The 22,327-nt window shown below is 36.9% G+C and overlaps 3 protein-coding genes across 4 annotated transcripts; 1 reads left to right on the forward strand and 2 right to left on the reverse strand.

Moving 5' to 3' along the window:
- Window positions 1–3,465: 3,465 nt before the first annotated feature.
- LOC120007941 (coniferyl alcohol acyltransferase-like) lies at window positions 3,466–5,061 on the reverse strand. Its single transcript, XM_038858432.1, has 2 exons — window positions 4,602–5,061; window positions 3,466–4,519 (listed from the first exon to the last, which is right to left on the reverse strand). The coding sequence occupies exons 1-2, from the start codon at window positions 5,028–5,030 to the stop codon at window positions 3,542–3,544; spliced, it is 1,407 nt and encodes a 468-aa protein (XP_038714360.1). The 5' UTR covers window positions 5,031–5,061; the 3' UTR covers window positions 3,466–3,541.
- Window positions 5,062–11,203: 6,142 nt separating this feature from the next.
- On the forward strand, window positions 11,204–12,842 carry LOC120007623 (DNA topoisomerase 6 subunit A). Its single transcript, XM_038857974.1, has one exon. It carries the CDS (start codon window positions 11,322–11,324, stop codon window positions 12,594–12,596), a length of 1,275 nt encoding a protein of 424 aa, XP_038713902.1. The 5' UTR covers window positions 11,204–11,321; the 3' UTR covers window positions 12,597–12,842.
- Window positions 12,843–13,088: 246 nt separating this feature from the next.
- LOC120007622 (pentatricopeptide repeat-containing protein At5g02830, chloroplastic) lies at window positions 13,089–22,143 on the reverse strand. Of its 2 annotated transcripts, XM_038857973.1 has the most exons (13): window positions 21,578–22,143; window positions 21,385–21,469; window positions 20,514–20,718; window positions 19,932–20,039; window positions 19,360–19,524; window positions 18,802–19,129; window positions 18,548–18,672; window positions 17,717–17,782; window positions 17,495–17,575; window positions 15,544–15,641; window positions 14,122–14,332; window positions 13,864–13,924; window positions 13,089–13,610 (listed from the first exon to the last, which is right to left on the reverse strand). In XM_038857973.1, the coding sequence occupies exons 1-13, from the start codon at window positions 22,104–22,106 to the stop codon at window positions 13,225–13,227; spliced, it is 2,448 nt and encodes an 815-aa protein (XP_038713901.1). In that variant the 5' UTR covers window positions 22,107–22,143; the 3' UTR covers window positions 13,089–13,224. The 2 variants fall into 2 exon arrangements, with proteins under 2 accessions (XP_038713901.1, XP_038713900.1); XM_038857972.1 differs by having other exon boundaries at window positions 18,548–19,129.
- Window positions 22,144–22,327: the final 184 nt, after the last annotated feature.

Raw genomic sequence — 22,327 nt, forward strand, 5'->3', positions numbered from 1 at the left:
ATCAGCGCAGTAGGTAGCTAGTACTCCTCAACAGGGACAAATTTTAAAAAATATCTTCATTAGTGTAAGATATTCATGCACTATACACATGAAAATGGCAGACAAGGATATGTGTGGTTGAAATATGCAATAGAATCTAAGCCCATTCTTGGGACTAGGACATTACAATGGAGGTCACTTGATCAAAGTTGGTTAATATTTGATGTTAGGTGATTGTAGTAACCCCCACACACACACAAGAAATCCCACATTGGAAAAATGTGGAGATATGAGTGGTTTATAAGACAAGTGCGTGCTTGGACCCAACTCACAAATCATGATTTTTCAGAAAAAATAGGTCACCCATCTATTTGCCTCGTATAAGCCTAATTGTAGGTCCATGTAATGTGGGATTCCCCAAGGTCCAAAATGTCAACAATGTTTTATCACATAGGGTATTGGCACACAACATGTTGTTTTGATGTTAAGATGTATATGCCATGGAGGGTTTGAGGTTTCACTATCAGAATATTGTAGTGGTGGAAACTGATTCAGCACTAACTACTAACTGTTGCTTTTGTGAGTACATGAACATCTTACACTATTGAAGAGATTTTTAAATTTTGTCAGTGTTGAGGATCAATAAGGGTACCAGCCCGTGGACTGACTGTTTAGCCAAATACTCAATTGTTAACGAAAATGTTAAATATCTTAGTATTTTTTTCTGTTCCCACTATCCCAAATGCTGAGATCGTGTACATAATCTATGTGAAAATCGTGGATCCCACATACCGCACATGATTCATATGAAATTGCATTCATCAATATCAATTTGGGATAGTTGAGACAAAATTACATATCTGTAAGACTGTTGAATTGTTAATCAGTAGAGTGACACAGTTGGAGCTATTTTTTTTTATTACTATTACTATTATTTTCACCTAGGCGTTTACATGGGGCTTACTTGGAGGTTACAAGAAACTACTTGGTAGTTAACAAGCCTTTCAATACACCATCTAGTACTAACACTTTTTTTTTTGTTAATAAAGAACTAAGTAGGCATGTCCTTTGGACAATCCAGTAAGTCTAAACTCGGGTCGGGCTCAGCACGCGTAAACCTTCACGATAGGTTAGTTGGATCAAAACTCAACGTAAATCACTTGAAAATAATTGCGCAAGCTTAGTGTCGAGCTCCCGACCTTGAACAATATTCTTTACGCAAATTATTTACAACAAAAATTACCGTTTGCTGCAAACCGAGCCGATATCAGACTATTTCCAAGGTCCCAACCCCTTCTTTAAACAAAGTTCAAAATGGGTGTCAGAAGTTAGCTTTCAAGGACAAAAGTCTCCATTCAAAGGAAAACGAGAAAGAAAGCTGGTAAAGAGAGGCAACTACTGTTCATAATGTCAAGATATCTGTTTTTTTATACGTTACACAAAATACATGGATGGGATAAACTTTTCGAGGGATTGCCTCTTTCAGCAGAGCAACATCAACCACTTTTCAGCAAATATTTTTATTGGATTGATGTCCATATATATATATATATATATATATAATCAACTGTATATATAAGCATTTTAAGTGCAAAAGAAATCTTGAACCACGGCCACTCCTTTCAAAATATTGCATATAAGCAAATATATATATGTAGAGTTCACTTCCATCATAGTTTTAATCCTATTGAAGGGTTATATATATGTGTGTATATATATATATAGGGTTTAGGGTTTAGGTATATGTCATCCATGATGACTTTGGAAGGACTGCTTTCTTCAAGGTCTAGCTGAAATGCAACCAAACCAACTCAGTCAAAACACACCAATCTCTAATTGACAGATCCTACAATTATATAGACTTTGTGTTTTGCACCCTCTCAAAATAATCAACAAATATGGCAATAAGAAACATATGGGTTTGGTAAAAGGAGTGGTTGGTTTTATAGCTTAACTGCTTAAACCATTTTGTTTATATATAAATTTAACTTCATCTAATATGGCTGATCTACACACACTCTATATACGTACATATATATATATATATATATATATATATATATATATATATATATATATATATATATATATGTATATAGTTAATGCAATAGGTTTTATCTTTCACACTCTCCACTAATTCAAACGTAACCAAATAGGTTTTATCTGCTTAAACCATTTTGTCTATTGAGGAGCTTTTGTGTCGAGTGATAAGTTGCTCTTTTCTCTGCGAGTGTCTGTGTACCATACCCCATATCACATGTACCAGCTCCAATCAAGCTCAATCGAACCTTGCTCGGATACTACTTGTTGGGGAGATACGACAGGGAGTGCTTATGCAGACATTTATGCATGCTTACGCATCCCCGTTATATATTAACTATTTAACTTTCACATATTTAACCGATACAGGACTTTAATTTCATGTGCACCCAACACAAATTACTTCAAATTTTCTCATCCAATCTAATCCAATTTTGTAAACTTCATACGCTTAAGATATGGTGTCATGATAGTATTCAATGTAGTTAATAGTAAGCCATTTCAATTTCAAGATTCTGGCAAAATTTCATTGGTGTGTACTTTGTGGTTTGGCGAATGAAACTCAACAAATTTGTTCTTTTCTAATATGACTTTCTTTTTTTTTTCATTTAGCTGGTTAGATTAAGATGATACTTTATTTAGTGTTCATACACTTAAGTTGGATAGGGTATACATATGGTGTGACATTACATTATTGGATAAGAACAAAATTACTCAAATGATTAAAAATTGAAATGTGTTTAACCTACCTTGTTGAAATGTGTCTAACCTACCTTGTTGAAATGTGTTGAGAGGGCAAGAGATTAAACCAATGTTCAATCAAAACAAGTACACTGAAATCCACCAGAAATGAGAGAAAACTCTCTAGGGTTTCAATATGTTTCTTCAAATCAGATATAATGATCATTATATAGGGCCGGCTACAACCTTAAAATGATAAAAAAACAGAGAGAGAAAAATTATGACAATGCCCCTAAAATAGAAAACGGCTTATTTAAGGCTCTAAACGATGGAATCTCGTGAAATCAAGGTGGGGGCTAGCATATAGTTCTACTCAGCTTGTCGTTTCGCTTTAATCAATCAAATTTCGTCGAATTTTGACAACTTGCCAATTTTCAAGCCTACTAACCGATTTTATTGTAATTAAAACAAACAATCCAAATAGTCCAATATCAACACGTCCCACATGTTTCATATGAAATCGTGTGTGTCTATCACAACATTTGAAAATAACTGAGGAAAAAAATAATAAGATCTATAAGATTGTCGGTGTAGTTTTTTCTTGTAAGCCCAAACGAGGAGTACTGACCTACTCCTCATTACTTGCATTAGAGGGGATCGATTTCCTCCTCTATATATCGGGAAATTATTAATGTATAACGACAACATAATCAAACACCACAAATTCATATTTAAATTTAAATACAAGACACAAACTTACACAAATGACGTACAACCTACATTATGGGACATATCTATTCAAGACATAGTGAACAACACAATAATGTAATATCTTCACAACCTAATTTGCAATATCAACGTTGTTAAGATAATCATAAGTCAATGGCCTGAACATATGAGAAGCCTCAGCCTCAACCAACTCCAGCTGCCCTACAGTAAGATGCATGTACACCACCCAATCTCCATTCACGGCCGGACTCGGCATCGGCATCACATATCCAGCCCTACCGCCCCACGGGAAGTGGTACGATCCGAAATAGGGTTTGGCCCACCCGAAATCGATCTCGGATACCGGGAACCTCTGTCCCGACGAGACCACAAATGCCGGTCCATCATCTTTGTCACCAACATATATTTTAGCCAGAACAGGCCCAGGACGTTTTGCCTCTACCCAATCAATTAGGCCTAGAAAATGTTCCTTTGTCACGCCATTTTCCAAGAAATCATGGACTTCATCCGTCACCCAATCCAATGGTTTTTCAATTAAATCATCAACTTTTATGCCTCCATAGGGAATAGAGAGTACATTCCCAAAGTAGTTGGACATTGTTTTAGCCTTATTGACATTATCTTGGCTTAATCTTGTCCTTCCATCCACTACTATCCCCATTCTTGAAACCACATTGTGGGGATTTGTTTTGGTGGAAGATTTGGCAACAATTTTCCACAATAATGCACTCATGGACTCAAGCTTAGTCCTCTTGTAACAATTGGAGCCGGTGAGGGACTGAAGCCGGTTTAGGTCGCTGGCCTTCACATAGTATATCCGGCTTGCCAGATGATCGTCAGGCGCAATAGTAGAATCCCGGGGAGGGGGTATTGCTGAGACTGGCACGTATATGTCATCAAGCGATGAGTCAATGTTTAAAGGGCGTCGAGGGTTTAGACTTGACCGTCTGAAAGATGGTAATGTAGATAGTGGTTTAGACTGAGCCATCTCCGTCCATGACACCAGGAACATGTTAGCCGAGTACGCATCGGCTATTCGGTGATCAAACGTGCATCCCACCACTAGAGCTCCACATTTCAACTCCGTTGCCTGAAAGCACATGAAAGAATATTCTTGAATTGGAATAAAATTGTATACACAGAATGTCTCAGACAATTTGTCAATTACAAACCTGGACGGCAAGTACTCCATGCTTCTTCTGGGGAGCTAGTTTGCCTTCAATGCTTTCATCTGGGTTATAAAGGTTAAGATGTTGAAGCTCAACATCCGCAAAAGCTTCGACGAATTCGACACCATTGTTGTTGCAGAGAATCTCCGGCTCTCCAGCTGAGTTTGCAACAACCTCACCGGCGAGCGCGTAGTACGACACAAGAGTATGAGCCAAGGCTTTCTTTAGAACACCAACCATGGCACCATAACTCATCATATTAGTACCAATTGGTTTCTTATAGCAGAAGAAAACACTTACGTTAACTGGGGGGAGAAGCAGATCAAGGTTTGAAAGTGGCAACCAATGCTCTTGCAATGGTGACAGCGCTGCCACCATCTCCTTCTTCGTCACCAACACCGCAAACGCTTGTCCTCCTCCTCCGGCAGCCATTTTTTTTTTTTTTTTTTTTTGTGGTTTTAGTTGGGTTTGATTTGAATGGTTTTGAGGTTTTGGTTGATGCGAATTTATAGGCACGTTGGACAATTTTTTAATGTAAATTGATCGTATGTACATCAATTCCTAATTTATTGATTATAAGAAATAATAGCTTCTTTAAAAGTTGTGAGTTCGATTCTTATCGAGAAGAGGCTAATTAAGAGGCATGCTTAGTTTTCATATGTTAAATTAAGAGGCACGCATAGTTTTCGGACAATTACACGAGCACGTGAGCTTTCAACGTGTATTGTCAAATTAACACATCATGGGCATGGGCATGGGCATGTTTAGATCTCAACGTGACTTGTCAAATTAACCTTTGTATCTCACAAAACAAGCCTTCAACCTTTTCACCTGCACCTCCTTTTCAAGTAATAACCTTATTGGCTCAAATATTCTGTTTTTATTCAAATATTCTCTTCAACGATTCCTTTTCATCCAGCTGAAAGCTTGAAACGATGATGGAGAATCTGAAATTTTTTTGTCATGTAATTCCGCTCGATTGGAAACATTTTTTTTGTCAAAATTGTTGTGCGTTCTTTTAAAATTCAATTCACATACCTATTGTTTGTACTCGAACTCGACCCAAGGCAGTCGACCTCGGCATATACCCAAGGCTCTTGACATCAACCAGAGGCACTCAATCTCGACATCAAACCAAGGCAATCGACATCATATATAGTAGCTCGACGTGACATCAGTACGTAGTTGGACGCGACAGTGGTAGCTCGAAGCGACATCAACGTGTCCTACTATTAAGAGTTGCTCGACACGACAAAGAATTGCTCTACATGACAAAGAGTTGAAATTGAATTGGTCCAAACAACACATCATATGGCTTGTAAGTTCAAAAGAGTTTCATGAGTAATGCTACATCCACGCAAAATAAGACCCTCCTTGTTTTAACTTCAAATCTATGTGACATTAAAATAGTCATTGATTACAAACACACGTGTATGAACCACTTAACATCCGATACTCTACATTAATTGAATATGGGGGTTACATTTTAGGGTCTCAATCATTATTCGAGTTTCATTCTTTACATATAGGTTAGTCATACATGTAATTGTAATTCAAAGCGCAATTTTCATGTATTATGATTCATTTCAATTATATATATTGAATAATAAAGAGCATATTTGGTCATTTTAGAATGCAATTCCATCAACTATAATGCATCAAAAAGAGGATTTGTGCAAGTCACTCTACTACGTAGTACATATAGCTTGAAAGCATATGAACATGACATGTCAAAATTCAATCAATTTGCACAATTTGAACACACGAATTATTGAATCAGCCAGAATTCAGACTCATGATTGCATATGTATTCAAAGCATGATTAGTATATTTTTTAAGGGTGCGTTTGGTATGAGGGTAAGAATTTGGGGGTATAATTTGTTACCCATGTAAATATTACAAGGGTAATAATAATTATGGAGAATAAGTGTTACCCTTGTTTGGTAAAGAAGGGTAAAATTTACCCAAGTATTCATTACTTTTGTTTGTTACGACTATACATTACCGGTGTAATACCATTACCCTTGTTTGTTATTATTGTAATGAACCAAACTAGAAAAAAGTGATATTATGTTTTTTATTATTACAACTATCATGTACCAAAAATTTTAAAAATATGGATACATATGCATATATATACGCACAACCAGACATAGATATATATATATATATATAATAACAATTGTTAACAATTTCAACAAAATAATCTGATAACATTCAAATCCATGACAAAGACGTAACACAAGAGTAGGGGTCATCATTTGGCCCGTGGGCCTAGGTCCGAGCTCGGCCATGCCCGACCCCTTGGGCGGGCATGGGCTCCATTTTTTGGGTCAGCCCAACCCGAAGCCAGACACCTCAGGCCAATTTTGACTCAGCCCGAGCCCGACCCAAGCCCGACATTATTTATTTATATATATATATAATATGTATATATTTATATCTGTATATATATAAAATATGTATGTATATATATAATACACACACATACACAGACAGTGCATGCATTGTCTATGTATATGTATATATGTATGTGTATTATATATATATATATATATGTATGTATGTATATATATACATAGATAGTGCATATGTATATATATGTGTGTGTATGTATATGTGTGTGTGTGTATATATATATATATATATATATATATATATATGTATATATATACACAGACAGTGCATATGTGTGTGTATATGTATATGTGTGTATATATATATATATGTGTGTGTGTATACACACAAACAGTGCATATGTGAGTGTGTGTATATATATATGTGTGTGTGTCTATACATACATATATATATATATGTAGATATATATATATATATATATATGTATATATATATATATATATGTACGTATATGTAATATATAATATATATGTGTATATATAACTTATGGGTTTTTAGAATTTTTTATTTAAAGGGGTAATAGGTTGGAGTAAAACTTCTTATTACTTTTTATTACCCAGGTCCCCCCACTAGTAAACTTTTTGTGTAAAAAATAAGCTCAATTACTAAAATTTATTACAGGAGTAAAAGTTATACTGACATAACAAACACAAGTAAACTTAAAATTTAATTACCCTTGTAACTATTACACCCCATTACCCTTGTACCAAACGCACCATAAGAATTGATGCGCAATCGATATCAAACAGAGGGTTTTTTTTTCAAAGTAACATCCCTTTACATTTTTATTAGGCATATAACACCCGTTTATAATTTTTAATAAAATAACAACTAAGGTAGTAGCGGCATTGATACAAAAGAAATTTAGATGGAATTTAGCAAAAATGTTAGGGATCCCAGTAAAAAACATCTCAGTTATCCCAATAATGGATCTTGTCCCTTTATTGATGTAAGTATAGGGGCCCACAAAACCTTATAATTGAACCAGAGAGTGACACATCCACTACTGGGATGAACATCTAGCCACCATAGCTTTTCTCTCTCTAGGGTTTTGCTTGGTTCTTGTGATTTTGTTTGTAAACATTGATTTTCATTTATAAAATTGATGTTTATATCCATTATGATGAGTGGCTAAGTTTCTTTTCTAGTTTCTAGTCCCGAACGGTGGGTGCAAGGTTTTCGATTACTCAAGGTATGCTCAAAGAATTGTAGCTTCGATTTCTCTCTTTTAATTTTGTCATAGTTGTGTGATTGAATATATGAGAATGACATATTTGAATGTATTATTGGATTGTCTAGTTTAGGGATTGCATCTAATGTGTTCGATTGAGAATTGTCAAACCCATTGCATGAATTCCTTAATTAATTGAGTTTTCCATCGCATAGCTATTAATTATGTGTATTGATGATGGAGTTTTGGGTTACTTTAGGAATGTATATGGAAGAGTTATGGTTAATTTGTCTTTGAGTGTGAAACTAGGGTGTTAGCAAAGCCGAGCCCCAAGGGGGAATATTAATCCATAATATTAGGTGATTATTCCTTTACTTTCATCGTAGACTAAGAGACTCGAAGTCTTATATCCCAATTTTCTTTGCATATGCATGATTGATAGTATCACACAATGTATTGTGTATGGTTGTGTGTGTTTACAATGATACCTTGAGTATGAAAATCGAGTAGCCACCGGGACGGATTAGAGAATAGGTTTTTTAATTAATTGTTTTAAATCTAATTCTCACTTGCTTTGGTTACAAAAATTGCTTATACTACCGAGTCATTCGGCCATTTTTATTACTTGTCTTTATTTTGATATTTATTGTGTTTAATAGTGTTTGCTAATCAATTGCATATCATTCACCTTTAAATTTTCATTGCTTCCTCGTGGATCGATACCGGACTCACAGGTTTATTACTTGTCGATACCCTACACTTGAGGTAAATACACACACTTTGGTGTCGGTCATCTTGTTCTCAAAAAATTAACACCAGAAAGAGCATGAGACTAGCGGCCTCACCCAAAAAGATGCCAAAGATTCCATATGGAGACAAGAGGTGTGCATCATCTTAGCCCAACTTTGAGAATAACAAGGAGAAGGGTATTCCTTTGAGCTACTTTGGAAGGTTACTCTTGAGATTTGGGATTTTGAACAAGGTTCTTCTTACATGGAAGACTTTGCATGGCAAAGTGTTATTTTGCTAAAAATATATATATAACCGGGTGTTATATGCTTAATAAAATTATACAGTGATGTTATTTTGAAAAAAAAGCTCTATCAAACATTCAACATATAGTTTTGTAAAGTAAACAACCATCAAAGCATGTTTTCTCTCCTTTTAAGACATGTTCAAGTCACACATATTTGACACACAATCATCAAAAAAAGAACGTTTACGTAGACATAAATAAAATCATTGATCCAATTTTCAATCATGTAAAGAGGTTATTGCCATTGTGACATCAAATCCAAAACCAAAAAGAAAAATGGAGAAATAAACAAATTGCAATTTCGTTAAATCATTTTTCATTAAATCGTTTTCTTTTTGAATTTGTTAAAAGTTGTGTTTCACCATTGTAGATCAATTGTAGCACTCGATTCAAGTGGATGAGACCACAAATTTGTGTAGTGTCAAACTTCGTAATGTTGGGCGAGGTATCAATATTGGTGAAGGGGCTCAGAACTCGAAATCCTACATCACCCAAGAAAAGAAACGAATATAATAGGTCATATCTCCTAATTTAGCAAACCCGTTTTATGAGTCAAGTGGCTCAAAAGAACAAATCTGCGCAAACTACTATAAACACCCAAAACGTACAATATTTTCTAGGCTCATGGAGAAGCATGCTATGAATCTATTAGTATTTATATAATGCAAAACATCAAAGGACTGACCAGCAGATCAATGATTGTTCCAAAGTCAAGATCTATGCGGAATACTCATAGGTGGATTCATAATAAGTATTTTACTGCTGATCACTTGATGTTTGTGTGAAGACGAGTGAACCAGACACAGTGCCTCTTTTGAAGCATGTTACTTCACTTAACTCAATTAAATCAACTTCTGTCATTTGCGTCTAATTTTTCAGTTTTTATTGCATTTAGACGAAGGTTTTGAAAACCCGATCAATCATCGAATTGGGAAATATTCGATTAATTCATGGTTCAACCGGAGTTCAAGTCGGGTTCAACATAATACAAATATTTTATATTTTATAGTACTCACAATAATATAGAAATACATTAATAATATGTCTCTATTAAAAAATTAACAATCATTCATAGGTGTTGAAGAGACATAACAAAGATGTAATATATAAAATGATAAAACAAATAAGCAATCAGTTGTAAACAAACAAATACAAAGAAGCATATTTGGAAAAAAAAATATAACACATATATACAAATAAGCATTGAGCCTCACTTGTCATTTCACTCATCCACACCTTTAAAAAATGGTGCGTATTTGAAGTGCATAAATTAAGTACGCATACGAGAATTTCTCATTACATATATAATAACATAGACAATAAATAAATGTGCAACAACATTTTTCGTATATCATTAATGTGTAATGACTCTTTTGAAAAAGTATAATATATTCAATTAAGATCTTTTTCTAAACATGAAATACGAGGGCGAAACCAAGATATAATATGAGCGGGGTCGCCAATCATTAGGGATGGACACAAAATTTTATGTCAGGGTGGACAAAGTAAGCGGGTTCGGGGACACGAAAATTTTTTTGGGTTATTTTGAATTATACATTCGAAAGTAGGAAAAATAACACTAAAAATAAAAAATTTATAAAATATGATAAGTAATAGTGATCACATGTCTTCTTATTTTAACCATTTGAACATAATTTTTATAAGAGGGAAGTTTAAATTGACAATCCAAAGAATCTTTTATATAATTTAGTATATACCTAGAACTAATTAAATTTTTTTGAGGGGGGTTTGCTGACCCCTCACTTAAGGGTGGTTTCACCCATGATTAAATGGTTCATGGCTTGGTAGGTGCTTTAGTTTTCTAAGTGGAGGTCAAGGTTCAAGACTCGTAAGTATTTTTCACCGATCGAATCAGATCGACCACTTAGTTCAATCCAGTATGAGACTACTAAACCTAAAAGTACTTTGGGCAGGAAAAGGAGAAAAAAGATTTGAGGAAAAAAAATAAAAAACAATGAAAACAAAGGGTAGACCGGTTTTATTTTTAACCGGACCGTCTCAGCACTACAAGTAGACCCGGTGAGGTCACTGCCCTAACAAGTAATAAGAACCTCTCTCTTTCCCGCCTCTTCTATCCATGGCGGAAAAAAACAAGAAGAAGCGCCGCCTTGTCGATCCAGATTCCTCCATCACCGACGACCGCGAGCTTCCTTTCAAGAGCAGTCTCCAACCAGATTCCGCTATCCTTCAATCTCTGGAATCGCTTCTTTCTTCTACCAGCTCCTCATCCTCCACCAAACCCCTCTCCCTCTCCGACCTCTCGCTCTCCTCTTCCTGCCGCGAGGTCGCGGAGCTTCCCCTCTCCTCCGTCCAATCCACCGTCGAATCCGTTATCCTTGAGCTTGCTCAATCCATTCTCTCCGGCCGCGGCTTCTCCTTCAGTGTCCCCTCCCGCTCCGCCGGTAATCAACTCTACGTCCCTGAGCTCGACAGAATTGTACTTAAGGACAAGTCCTCCATCCGCCCCTTCGCCCACGTGTCCTCCGTCCGCAAGTCCACCATCACCGTCAGGATAATGTCTCTCATCCACCAGTTATGTCTCAAGAATATTCACGTCACCAAGCGAGATCTCTTCTACACAGACGTCAAGCTCTTTCAGGATCAGACCCAGTCCGATGCCGTCCTCGATGACGTCTCCTGTATCCTCGGCTGCACCAGGTCCAGCCTGAACGTCATTGCTGCCGAGAAAGGGGTTGTTGTTGGCAGGCTAATCTTCAGTGACAACGGAGACATGATTGATTGCACTAAAATGGGTATGGGCGGAAAGGCCATTCCACCCAATATTGATAGAGTTGGGGACATGAAAAGTGATGCTCTGTTCATCCTTCTTGTGGAGAAAGATGCTGCCTATATGAGACTTGCCGAGGACCGGTTCTATAACCGGTTTCCTTGCATTATTGTGACTGCTAAAGGGCAACCCGATGTGGCCACGAGATTGTTCTTGAGAAAGATGAAGATGGAGCTGAAGCTGCCAGTACTGGCATTGGTGGATAGTGATCCTTATGGGTTGAAGATCTTGTCTGTTTATGGGTGTGGATCAAAGAACATGTCCTATGATAGCGCAAATTTGACGACTCCAGATATAAAGTGGTTGGGAATAAGGCCTAGCGATTTGGACAAGTACAAGATACCGGAGCAGTGCAGGTTACAGATGACAGAGCAGGATATTAAGACAGGGAAGGATATGTTGGAGGAGGATTTTGTGAAGAAGAATCCTGGATGGGTTGAGGAGTTGAACTTGATGGTGAAGACGAAGCAGAAGGCTGAGATTCAGGCTTTGAGCTCATTTGGTTTTCAGTACTTGTCTGAGGTTTATTTGCCATTGAAGCTGCAGCAGCAGGATTGGCTTTGAATGCAAGTTGTCTTTATTAGCAACTTACTATATCTTAAATTCAGTTTTAAACTGCTTGGTTTCTTCCATATATATTGGAAGATCTATTATTGACAACAGAACTCACCTGGGCATTAATGTGTCAGCCATATCCTCTGTTTTACTTTGATGCTCTGTTTTCAGGAGGGGTAAATTGGAGTTGAGCTTTCCCATCTTTTTTGGAAGTCAATTTCTAATAACAAGATAAATGCAATCTGGCTTTGTACGTTTGGCATTGTAGAAATACTTACCTGATGGAAAAACTCAGTGGCAACTGCTCCTCCATTGCCAGCGCGGGCAAATGAGCTTCCTCGATCGTCCCTTGGCAACATGGGGATGAATTGGGCTGTAGCTGGCTCTGTCGAGGATGAGTTGAAGGCTTGGAAGTTCTGAAGGGTAGCCACAGGTGGCAAAAGACTTGTTAGGAGAATTCCTATAGCCTATTACTAAATTAGTAAATTATATGGAAAGAGAAACAGAAAACCTCTAGAAGTGCCTGCATTGCATTTGCTAGACTTGGTGTTAGTATACACCAATTGCTTACAGGATTATACGACAATTAACAGGGAATGATCAAAATACAAAATTATTGTTTCTATACAGAGAATTATTATGCTCTAAAGGTACTTAATCCTTTCTTGAATCGATAGTGCAAGGACATACCCTTCTGCCTCTTTTGCAACCAACGGTATAATGATTTCTTCGTCACCTTTAATCGCAGCAGATCTATGGGTCGCCTGGAAGAACTTTCCAACTCTGCAGGAAACGTCTTGACCCCTAACATCTCCCCCAATTTTTGATCTGAATCAAGAGGGCTTTGCATATCCATTTGTTCATCGACTGCAATTCTAGATCCTGACAAAAGAACCTCAAGCCCTAATTCGTTCCGCAAAAGTTTACTTATTTCTTCCTTCACTTCAGTATCATATCTAGCTGGCTCTGCAGCTACATTATTGATTCCTATGATAATCCATATGTCATCCGGGACCAAATTTCCTGCATCAGGAAAAAGGAAAGTTTCAGAATATTGGAAGGGGGAACCTGATCAAAATTAGATCGCTGGTTCTCAGTAATTCCTTATTTCCATCAACTCAATGAAATTTCTTTCCTGCATTTAATTGTTGTTAAGAGGTGTAAGCATAGCATTATCTTTATGTATAGATATACATAAGGTTAAGCAAGAAATGCAGGAAGGTTATGCGTGGTTCTTCATCAATTAAACGTTGCTAATGAGTACATCCATCCAGACCTTGGGAATAGTTCTCTTTGATCATTCGCAAAACTGCAAGAACAAGAATCCGAGCTTCAACCTGTCAATAAACAATAAAGGAAGTTTGATGACGTTAGGCATGCAGCTAAAGATACTAAGCTTAGCTTAGCTTAGCTTAGCTTAGAGGGAGAAGGAGAAAAATCAATCCATGGGTGGTATCAGGGCTTGGTAGCCAATAATTAAAAAAAAGTAGAACACTGGTAATTACAGTGTGGAACCAATACAAGATATGATTACCTTCGTAAGGCCCTGAATGTCAACCATGACACTCTTGCTATTGCTCTTTTGCAAGTGTGCTGCGACTGATTCCAGAAGTACACCATGAGACCTCCTCAAGTTAGTTATTTTACAGGAAGCTAATTCTCCTTGGTTCCTGTTGTTGTCCTGTATTACTCCCTCACACCACTCCTCAATCAGTTCCTTGAGGTAGTAATCATTAGATTTGAATCTGCGGTACAAATGCTCAATAATAAGAGAGAACTAAATTATAGATGAAAGATGAAGTTGTCTACTTTCACTCCTATCGAAGGACAGTTCTAGGGATGCCTTCTCTCAGAAGTTGCCAAATGTGGGACACATTTAGGGATGCCTAAATCCTACAGCCTAGAATCTCTAAGTGCATACAAAGCAGGTTCATGGATCCCAAATAGTCATATTTATTGATGATGATATATGTCTCGCTCCCTCACCTTTCTTTTGGCTTCCCAAAATAAAAATGCATATCAGTGAAGTAGGGAATTTGTAACAACAGGCCGACGGGTGAAATCAAATCTTCCACATCATCTGTCTTTTCTCCAACTCTATAAAACAAAGAGCCCATGAGTCTTACTTCCAGCAATTACATTACCTAAGGGTGTGCCTATTAGCTAGCTCTAACCATCTTTCATTCAACTACCATAAATTTTACTCAACCCCAAAAACAACCAAAGAAACTTTGTACAAAAATCATTCACGGCCCCTGAAGTTCACCCCAAGTACTCAAGTCTTTCATGCTTCTGTTTTAGCACAAGATCTTTCCTTAATAACACTGCATGCCCAAATTCCCGCACACTACCTATTTAATTCCTCCCAGTAACCTTCTAAAATGCTGCCTTAGTTACTTAATATTTCCAAATACTCAAATTATTTTATTTTATAACTCCTCGAGTTATATTCTATAACCTTACTCAGTACATGCATGCTAGTAGGCAGATTATTTATCCTGAGGTAATTGACCATGAAGGATAAAGAGGTCTTCATGGGAAGGGGCAAATCATTAATTTAAGAGTATATGGAAGATTATACTGAAGAAGATAACCATAGGAGTATAAGTTAAATCAGGTAAGTGCAGTCTACACTTAATGGCACAAAGTTGCAAATAAAAGGGAAGTTTATCTTAGGGATACTTCAAGTAGAACTGATTATGCAACAAAGTTTAAATAAACAACTTCATTCTGGCAATGGAGGGATACTTCAAGATGTCCATTGCCTTATCCCCACACTGCGAAGGGACTGTTTCAGGGATTTCAACATGTGACCCCTAAGTTGCATTGAAACACCATTAATGTATAAATTAATACAGTAAAAAGGGTAGTAATGGAATACATTTGGAACACTCCATAATCACAAGGAAAAACAGTTGAAGAGTTAGATATGACTGTCTATGATCTTTTAACATACCCTGCTTTCCGCATATCCTGATATATAGCCAGGCATTGTTGTACTTCTTTCAAGGAGCCATATCTGCTGCGAGCTCTTAAAAGGGTATTGTACGTAACCTGCAAAACAATTAAAAAATTGAAAAATGGTGAATGACATCGAAGTTCATCTCCTTCATCAAATAGAGCAATGCATTTTGCGATGAAATTATATGCAAAATTTTCTAAATTAAAAGAAAGTAATTGTATTCTTATGACATGATAAGCAAAAAATAACTATCAAGTATACAAAACAAAAAATGAAGAGCACAATTTTCATTGTCAGGAATGATGGAAAACAACACACATTAAAGTAAGCAAGGTCGGGTTCATTGGATGATGCTAGAATTTGTAGTGGGGTTATGATGATGATGATTTAGTGGCAGCGGGATACACATTTCAAAACAGTAAACCACCAATGCAGACTTAAATAGCTCAAAGTCTCATGATCGGTCTTACACATGTCACACCTCCAAGCTAGGTTAGAACATGTGATAAACCAATAGCCATCCAAAGAAAGAAGCATTTCTGAAGGCATAAAGCCTAAAACTTGACATTAAGTCTCCCATTCTAGTCCAGTTCCATCGCACCATATGAGCACCATCCAGAAAACTAACTCCATAAAGACAATGTAAAAACTCATCAAACACAGGGAACTCCTAATCCTGAAAGTCAGATAAAAGCTGGAAACCAATGACTATTTACTTATTCCCGAGACACTGGTAGCAGATGCGCTTGAATCAATGTGAGGAAATAAAGTAGGAATTTTACTGTTTAACATAAACCACGATGGCACGTTTGACATATCTTTGCAGAACAATACATTAGCGCCAGTCCCCACTGTAAACATTATGAGGGAAAAAAAAAGAAGGGATCCCGTTCCTTTCCTTATGAGAGACTTATTTTTCCAAAATCATAAGGAATTAGGAAGTTATCAGTCCTTGATATTAAGAAGGATCTCTCCTACTGCTTGAACAAAGGAATCGTCCACTGGTGGTAAATCAAATGATTCCAAATCATGTATGAAATAACTCCAGCACTGGCCCACAGAGGACAATACTACAATTCCCCACACTGTTTAAGCATTCGTTGATTTTTTGACCTCTTTAACTTCAATAAGAGCCTTGTCCATGCACAGTTTACTTAGCCCATAAATGCTCACTAGCTATCAAAACCAATCCTCTACATTACAAAAGAACACAGGAAACAGAAAACTCTCCATTATCAGTAGCTTGCTTTGCCACCAACCTTCATCCAACATCAAAATTATGCAACTGGCTGGCTGTCCTTCTAGATCCTATGTAGAATCAACGAAGAAAACAATTCCAAACACTCCTCACAAAATCCTTTGTGATACCAACTACTTTCATCTATTGTAAACAAAATACAGCCGCCCTCCATTCTCTTGGGGACCTGCTCATAACTTTGTGTCCATTTAGTCAAACTCATAGCATTCTCCTCAGACCATGAAAGTAAACATCAGTACTTAACTCCCCAAGTCAATCCCTGCCATCAGGCAAGCAAATTAAAGTCAATGTGAACATCCATGGCATTCCCATATCTCTAGAGAAGAATCATGTTGTTGGCCCTGAAAAATAATATAAACCCCTGGATAAGGATCTGGTCAACATTCAACAAACTAGTTCCACCCCTCACTGCCCTTGCGCAATGAGTGGTCACAGGGGTTTCCTCCCTAAAAACTTTACCACATCAAACTTGTGTACTCCATTTTAAAACACAGCAATCTGGTATTGATCCTCTGAAGGACCATCTAAAAAGAAAACAAACTTTTGGAATTGATTCAAAGCTGTGGTCCCATCTCCATACTTAATAGAGATCTGAACAACAGTGATGAATGCCACTAAATCATAATATGTGCACTTACAACAAATTCCAAAATTTTCCTATCTAACATATCAACACTTAAAACTTACCAGATTTGGTTGTATTCGATATCCTTTCATTTCTTCAAATAACGAAAATGCTTGGTTCAAATTTTTGTTTTCCACACAGACCTATCAATGAAATAGCGTCATGAATCACCATATAGTATCAACCCTTTAACAATACATGATACATATACCATCAAATCAATCATACAAGGAGGATAGTTATCAAAGAGGAACCAAAGCAAATATGACAGAACAGCTGGAAACCTTGATGGTTGTCGTGTATGCGACAACGTCAGGTTCAATTCCAGCTGTGCGCATGTTCTTCAATATCTGCACTGAGGAAAAAAAACTATTAAGAGAACTTAATAAACATATCATAGCATAAGTACCAAGAAAATAAAGAGCTTTCACAGCAAGGTAATAGTTTTGTGACAAGGATATCAACAAATAAAGATAAGAGTGCTGAAATTGCAGTTCTAACTGTCCACAGAATATTGAAATAAGACTGCCTAAGTAACTAGGATTCTGAAGCAGTCCCCGGCCATATCTGAGTATGAAAATGTTCAAAGCGTAACTTAAAGCCTGAGTGACTATGGAACTGGTGCAATGTACCCTGAAATATACAAGCTCACAGCCATATCTGACTCCTACATTAGCAAAAGATGCCAGTCCTCAAAGAATTGCATCAAGCAGAAGTATAAAGAACCAGATACAATACAAACTCTTTTTGAATGGATAAAATGTTCTAAAAATAAAATTCAGAGGAAAATATCAAGGAACTTGCTGATTTTTGATACATTTTCTGATGTTTGAAATGCATGAGGATTATAATATATGTGTGTGTGCGCAAGCGCTAGTCTCAATAATTAAAAGGCGGTCAGTGGTAAAATATAGTGACCAATGAGTTGTGTGACAAAACATATGATGATGGAGAGGTTGGACTCACTCCAATCAATAATATTATATCCTTGAAACAGAAAGTTATTCTTTCATAATGTAAATAGAACCTGATTCATCATTAGTTGAAATAATAATTCCAAGAAAAAGTACAAAATAGACAGATTTGATGAACTCCAAAGGTAAGATTTCTATTACCTGTAATGCACCTTCAACATCACCCAAGGATCCATGTGAACCAATCAAAATCGTCCAGGTTCTATGACTAGGTGAAAGACCTGCTGTCTTCATTTCATCCATCAAAGCTGTTGCACGACAATAATCTGTACCACAGGCCTTCATCAATATATTATAAGTTGTCGATGTAGGTTTGAAAGGGAATCTCCTAATAAAGCTCAAATGATTTGAATTGGGCACATTAGTTCTGCAATGTTTAGGCAAGTGCGCCCTACTTGAACTGCTTTCTGTACTATCTTTGTAATCTTCAGCAGTGATATGTTGAAATTCACTTCCCTTCCAAGCCTTGAAAAGACGAAAAGCCCTATCATACTGACAAGCCTCTACACAAGCATGTAAAAGAATATTGCAACATTGAGAATTAGGTTCACATCCAGCCAGAAGCATCTCTTCAAATAATTGAATCGCCCGATCTACACGGCCTGCATTAGCACAGGCACTGATCAATGCTGACCATGTATACAAATTAGGGGCAGCGCCAGCTGTTAGCATATCTTCCTTAACCTGTAGTGCCATTTGCCATAATTTTGCATCCGCAAATACCTGCAAAATGATGCAATGTTAAGGAAGATATCAAGGTATATCACGAAGACACCACATGGAGATCCACTTCCACCAGCTAAAAAGAGACGACGAAAGAACTATGCAAAGTAATGAGATTAGGTGCATCATTAACCCCATACATCCCATATTCCCACTGCTCTCTCTGTTTCTACCAATAATATATTATAAGCAGAGGTACAAAAATAGTTGGACCCATTGGTGGGATGTACCTTTATGACTGTGCTGTAAGTGAAGATATCCAATTTCAATGAACCTGATGATTCCATTCTTTTTACGTCCCTATAAATGTCCTGAGCCAAATCAACTCTTCCAGCAAGACAACATGCCTTTAAAAGGATATTATAAGTTGCCATATCTGCTGTGACACCAAGATTCTGAACAAATTAGGAGAAACAAATTTGAGTACACTGCAGATGATACGAACAGATTCTAAAATGTTATTACACATTTCAACAACCAACCTTACAATTAGTATAAAAAAGTTCCCTTAGATGCAAAGAAGGAGGCTCTATCTCATTGGAGTAAACATTTACAAAGGAAAGGAAGGCCAACGTTGTAATGATATCAGCATAGGATAAAATACAAGATCAAGTAGAAATTACGTATTTCTCCATAGATAGGAGGAAAAAGAAAGAAGTTGAGAGCTACATGTGTAACATTACAAAAAAACTACACCTTCACTAAGAGTACAGTAGAGCATTATGAGCATGGGTACGTGATGTGTGCCTCTGTGTCTGTGTGTGTGTGTGAGAGAGAGAGAGGGGGGGTGGGGCAGAATTACTTGCATGTTCTTGTATAAATGAAATGTGTAGCTCCAGTCATGGGCATTCACATTCATCAGACTGTTGAAGACATAAATATTTGGGGTGATCTTCTGTTTGATCAAGTCCTGCAGAAAATTTAAGACACCGGTAATAAAAAGAAGGGAGAGATATTACTGTTTATGCAACAAGCAGGACAAAACTTTGGCTTCTGGTAAACTTTATAAAAGAGTCAACACTACACATCAATATTATGTATATGATGTTCATCATTCAATTAAAAATCTGTAAGTATTAAATAACAACTGATGTTTGCAAATAAATAAAGAAAGCTGAACAGCCATGCCCTTGATATCCTCACTATCAAACGATGTAAATTACATTAGTATGCCGAAATTCAGATTTGTTAGTTTGAAAGGCATGCATACACCAACTAAAGAGCTCTATTTTGCTGCAAAAGTAGCAACCCATGGAATAACCTATTTGGGAGTACATAAACCAAATGCCACAACAAAGACTCCATACTATAAAATCCTGGAACTAATAAATGAACCATAACAAACAAGTTATTTTGAAACTCTAGAATGCTGTCAGCATATTACCTGATAAATGCACCTAGCTCTCATAAAGTCGCCACAAAGACCACAAGTATCAATTATCGAGCGGAATACATACATATTAGGAGTACCCAAGTTTTCCTTAGATGCTTCAAATGCCGTCAAAGCAGAAACCAAGTCTCCTTTCTTTCCAAATTCAGATATGATGCTACAGAATATAATATGCTTATGTGGAAGAGTACATGCATACCTGTAGCAGTTAAAGCATTAGATACTATATCTTTTTCCTCTTGAAAGTTGAAACCTTCGGCATGACAATAAATAAACACATTTCCATTTAGGATTAGGATAAAAGAATAGGAGAGAAAAACACACTTGACAAGAACAAGAACTATCAAATGGATTCTTCTGCAGCTTTGAAAGTTGAAAATGGAAAGTGACTTATTTGGAGGAGTCATAAAGGGTACATTAACCATGACAGGGCAACAATTTTTTTCTTTCTTTCCGAAATCAATACTTTAAACCATTGCTTGCTTCTTTGCTCTCAATTAAGCTGAACTGATTTGGTGGTGAAACCAGTTCAGTATTGGGAGTCAACTAGTTCATTAATCTTCTCCTTCTTTTTCAGCACATCAATTTATAGGAAGAAATATGGGGCTCAAGACTACTCTTTCAATAAAGATTCATCATGTATGTAAGGAAGTCAATTTCCTAACAAAAGCAGTTACTAAGTTGTGAGCTTCTGGCTGCTCTCAAAACTTTTCTTGCACTGCTTTCTTTTCTAATGTTTATAATCTGATATTCAGTGCACGGGAGTATTATGTAGACACTGATATAACTATTATATAAACCGTTACCATAGCACTCTAATTTCCGTAATGGAGGGAAAAAAAAAAAGATAAATGAAAGAGCATACCTTACTGCCAAATTCGAATTACGTCTAGCAACACAAATTTTTAAAACCGCAGATGGGTCTACCAATTCATTGACTGAGATATCATCTGTGGACGCAGCAAACAGTATGGGCAGTTTCAGTGTAGCTACTTCAAAACTTCATTCTAAGGAAATGAAGAATTTGAGACGGAAATTAGTATCTTCAGCAAGATTACCTGCAATAATCTCCATGAAATCGACAACTTTGTCCGCCTCACCGAAATTCACACTCCGTTGGCACTCTTCTCTCACCAACTTTAAACCCACTCTGTCTAACAGCTTCGAAGGAGCAACTCCGAGCTTCCCAACTCTCCTTAAAACATCAATAACACTATCAAATTTACCATCTCGAAGGTTCTGCGAAACGCCCTTTGCCACAAGCTCAAAATTCAATGCAGAGAGTAAATCAGAAGCGGTGCCGCAAGAGACAATGACACTTTCTACGATCACTGCAAAATCGTGGAGACGTCCGTCCCTGGCAAGGTTGGAAGCAAGGTCGGCATAGTACGGCAGGCGGAGTTTGCAGTCCCGACTGACAGTGGAGTGAAGAGGAGAGCGAGAATCGACGGTGGGAAGTGGTGATGGCGGAGCAGACGAGATAGATAGATTAGTAAGAGAGGATTTTAGTTTGGGTTTAGAGAGATGTGGTTGGTTGTGGCTGACAACGACGGAGAAAGAGTAGCGGAGGATGAGAAGGTCTCTCATTCTCAGCCAACCGTTGCTGCTTTGCTGAAATTCAAAGCTTCTGAGCTTTCATATTTATTTATTTGTTTGTCTATTTTTCATACGTTGTGATTACACTTTGAAAACAATATTTATTTACGAAGATGGCTCATGTTCGTAATATTGATGTCCATAATAAGTCATAATTTAGGTAGCATATCAACTCAACATGTCATCTAGATTAAATCTTCCCTAGGTGCTCT

This window comes from Tripterygium wilfordii, chromosome 10 (genome assembly GCF_013401445.1).
Source record: "Tripterygium wilfordii isolate XIE 37 chromosome 10, ASM1340144v1, whole genome shotgun sequence".
Taxonomy (NCBI): Eukaryota; Viridiplantae; Streptophyta; class Magnoliopsida; order Celastrales; family Celastraceae; genus Tripterygium; species Tripterygium wilfordii.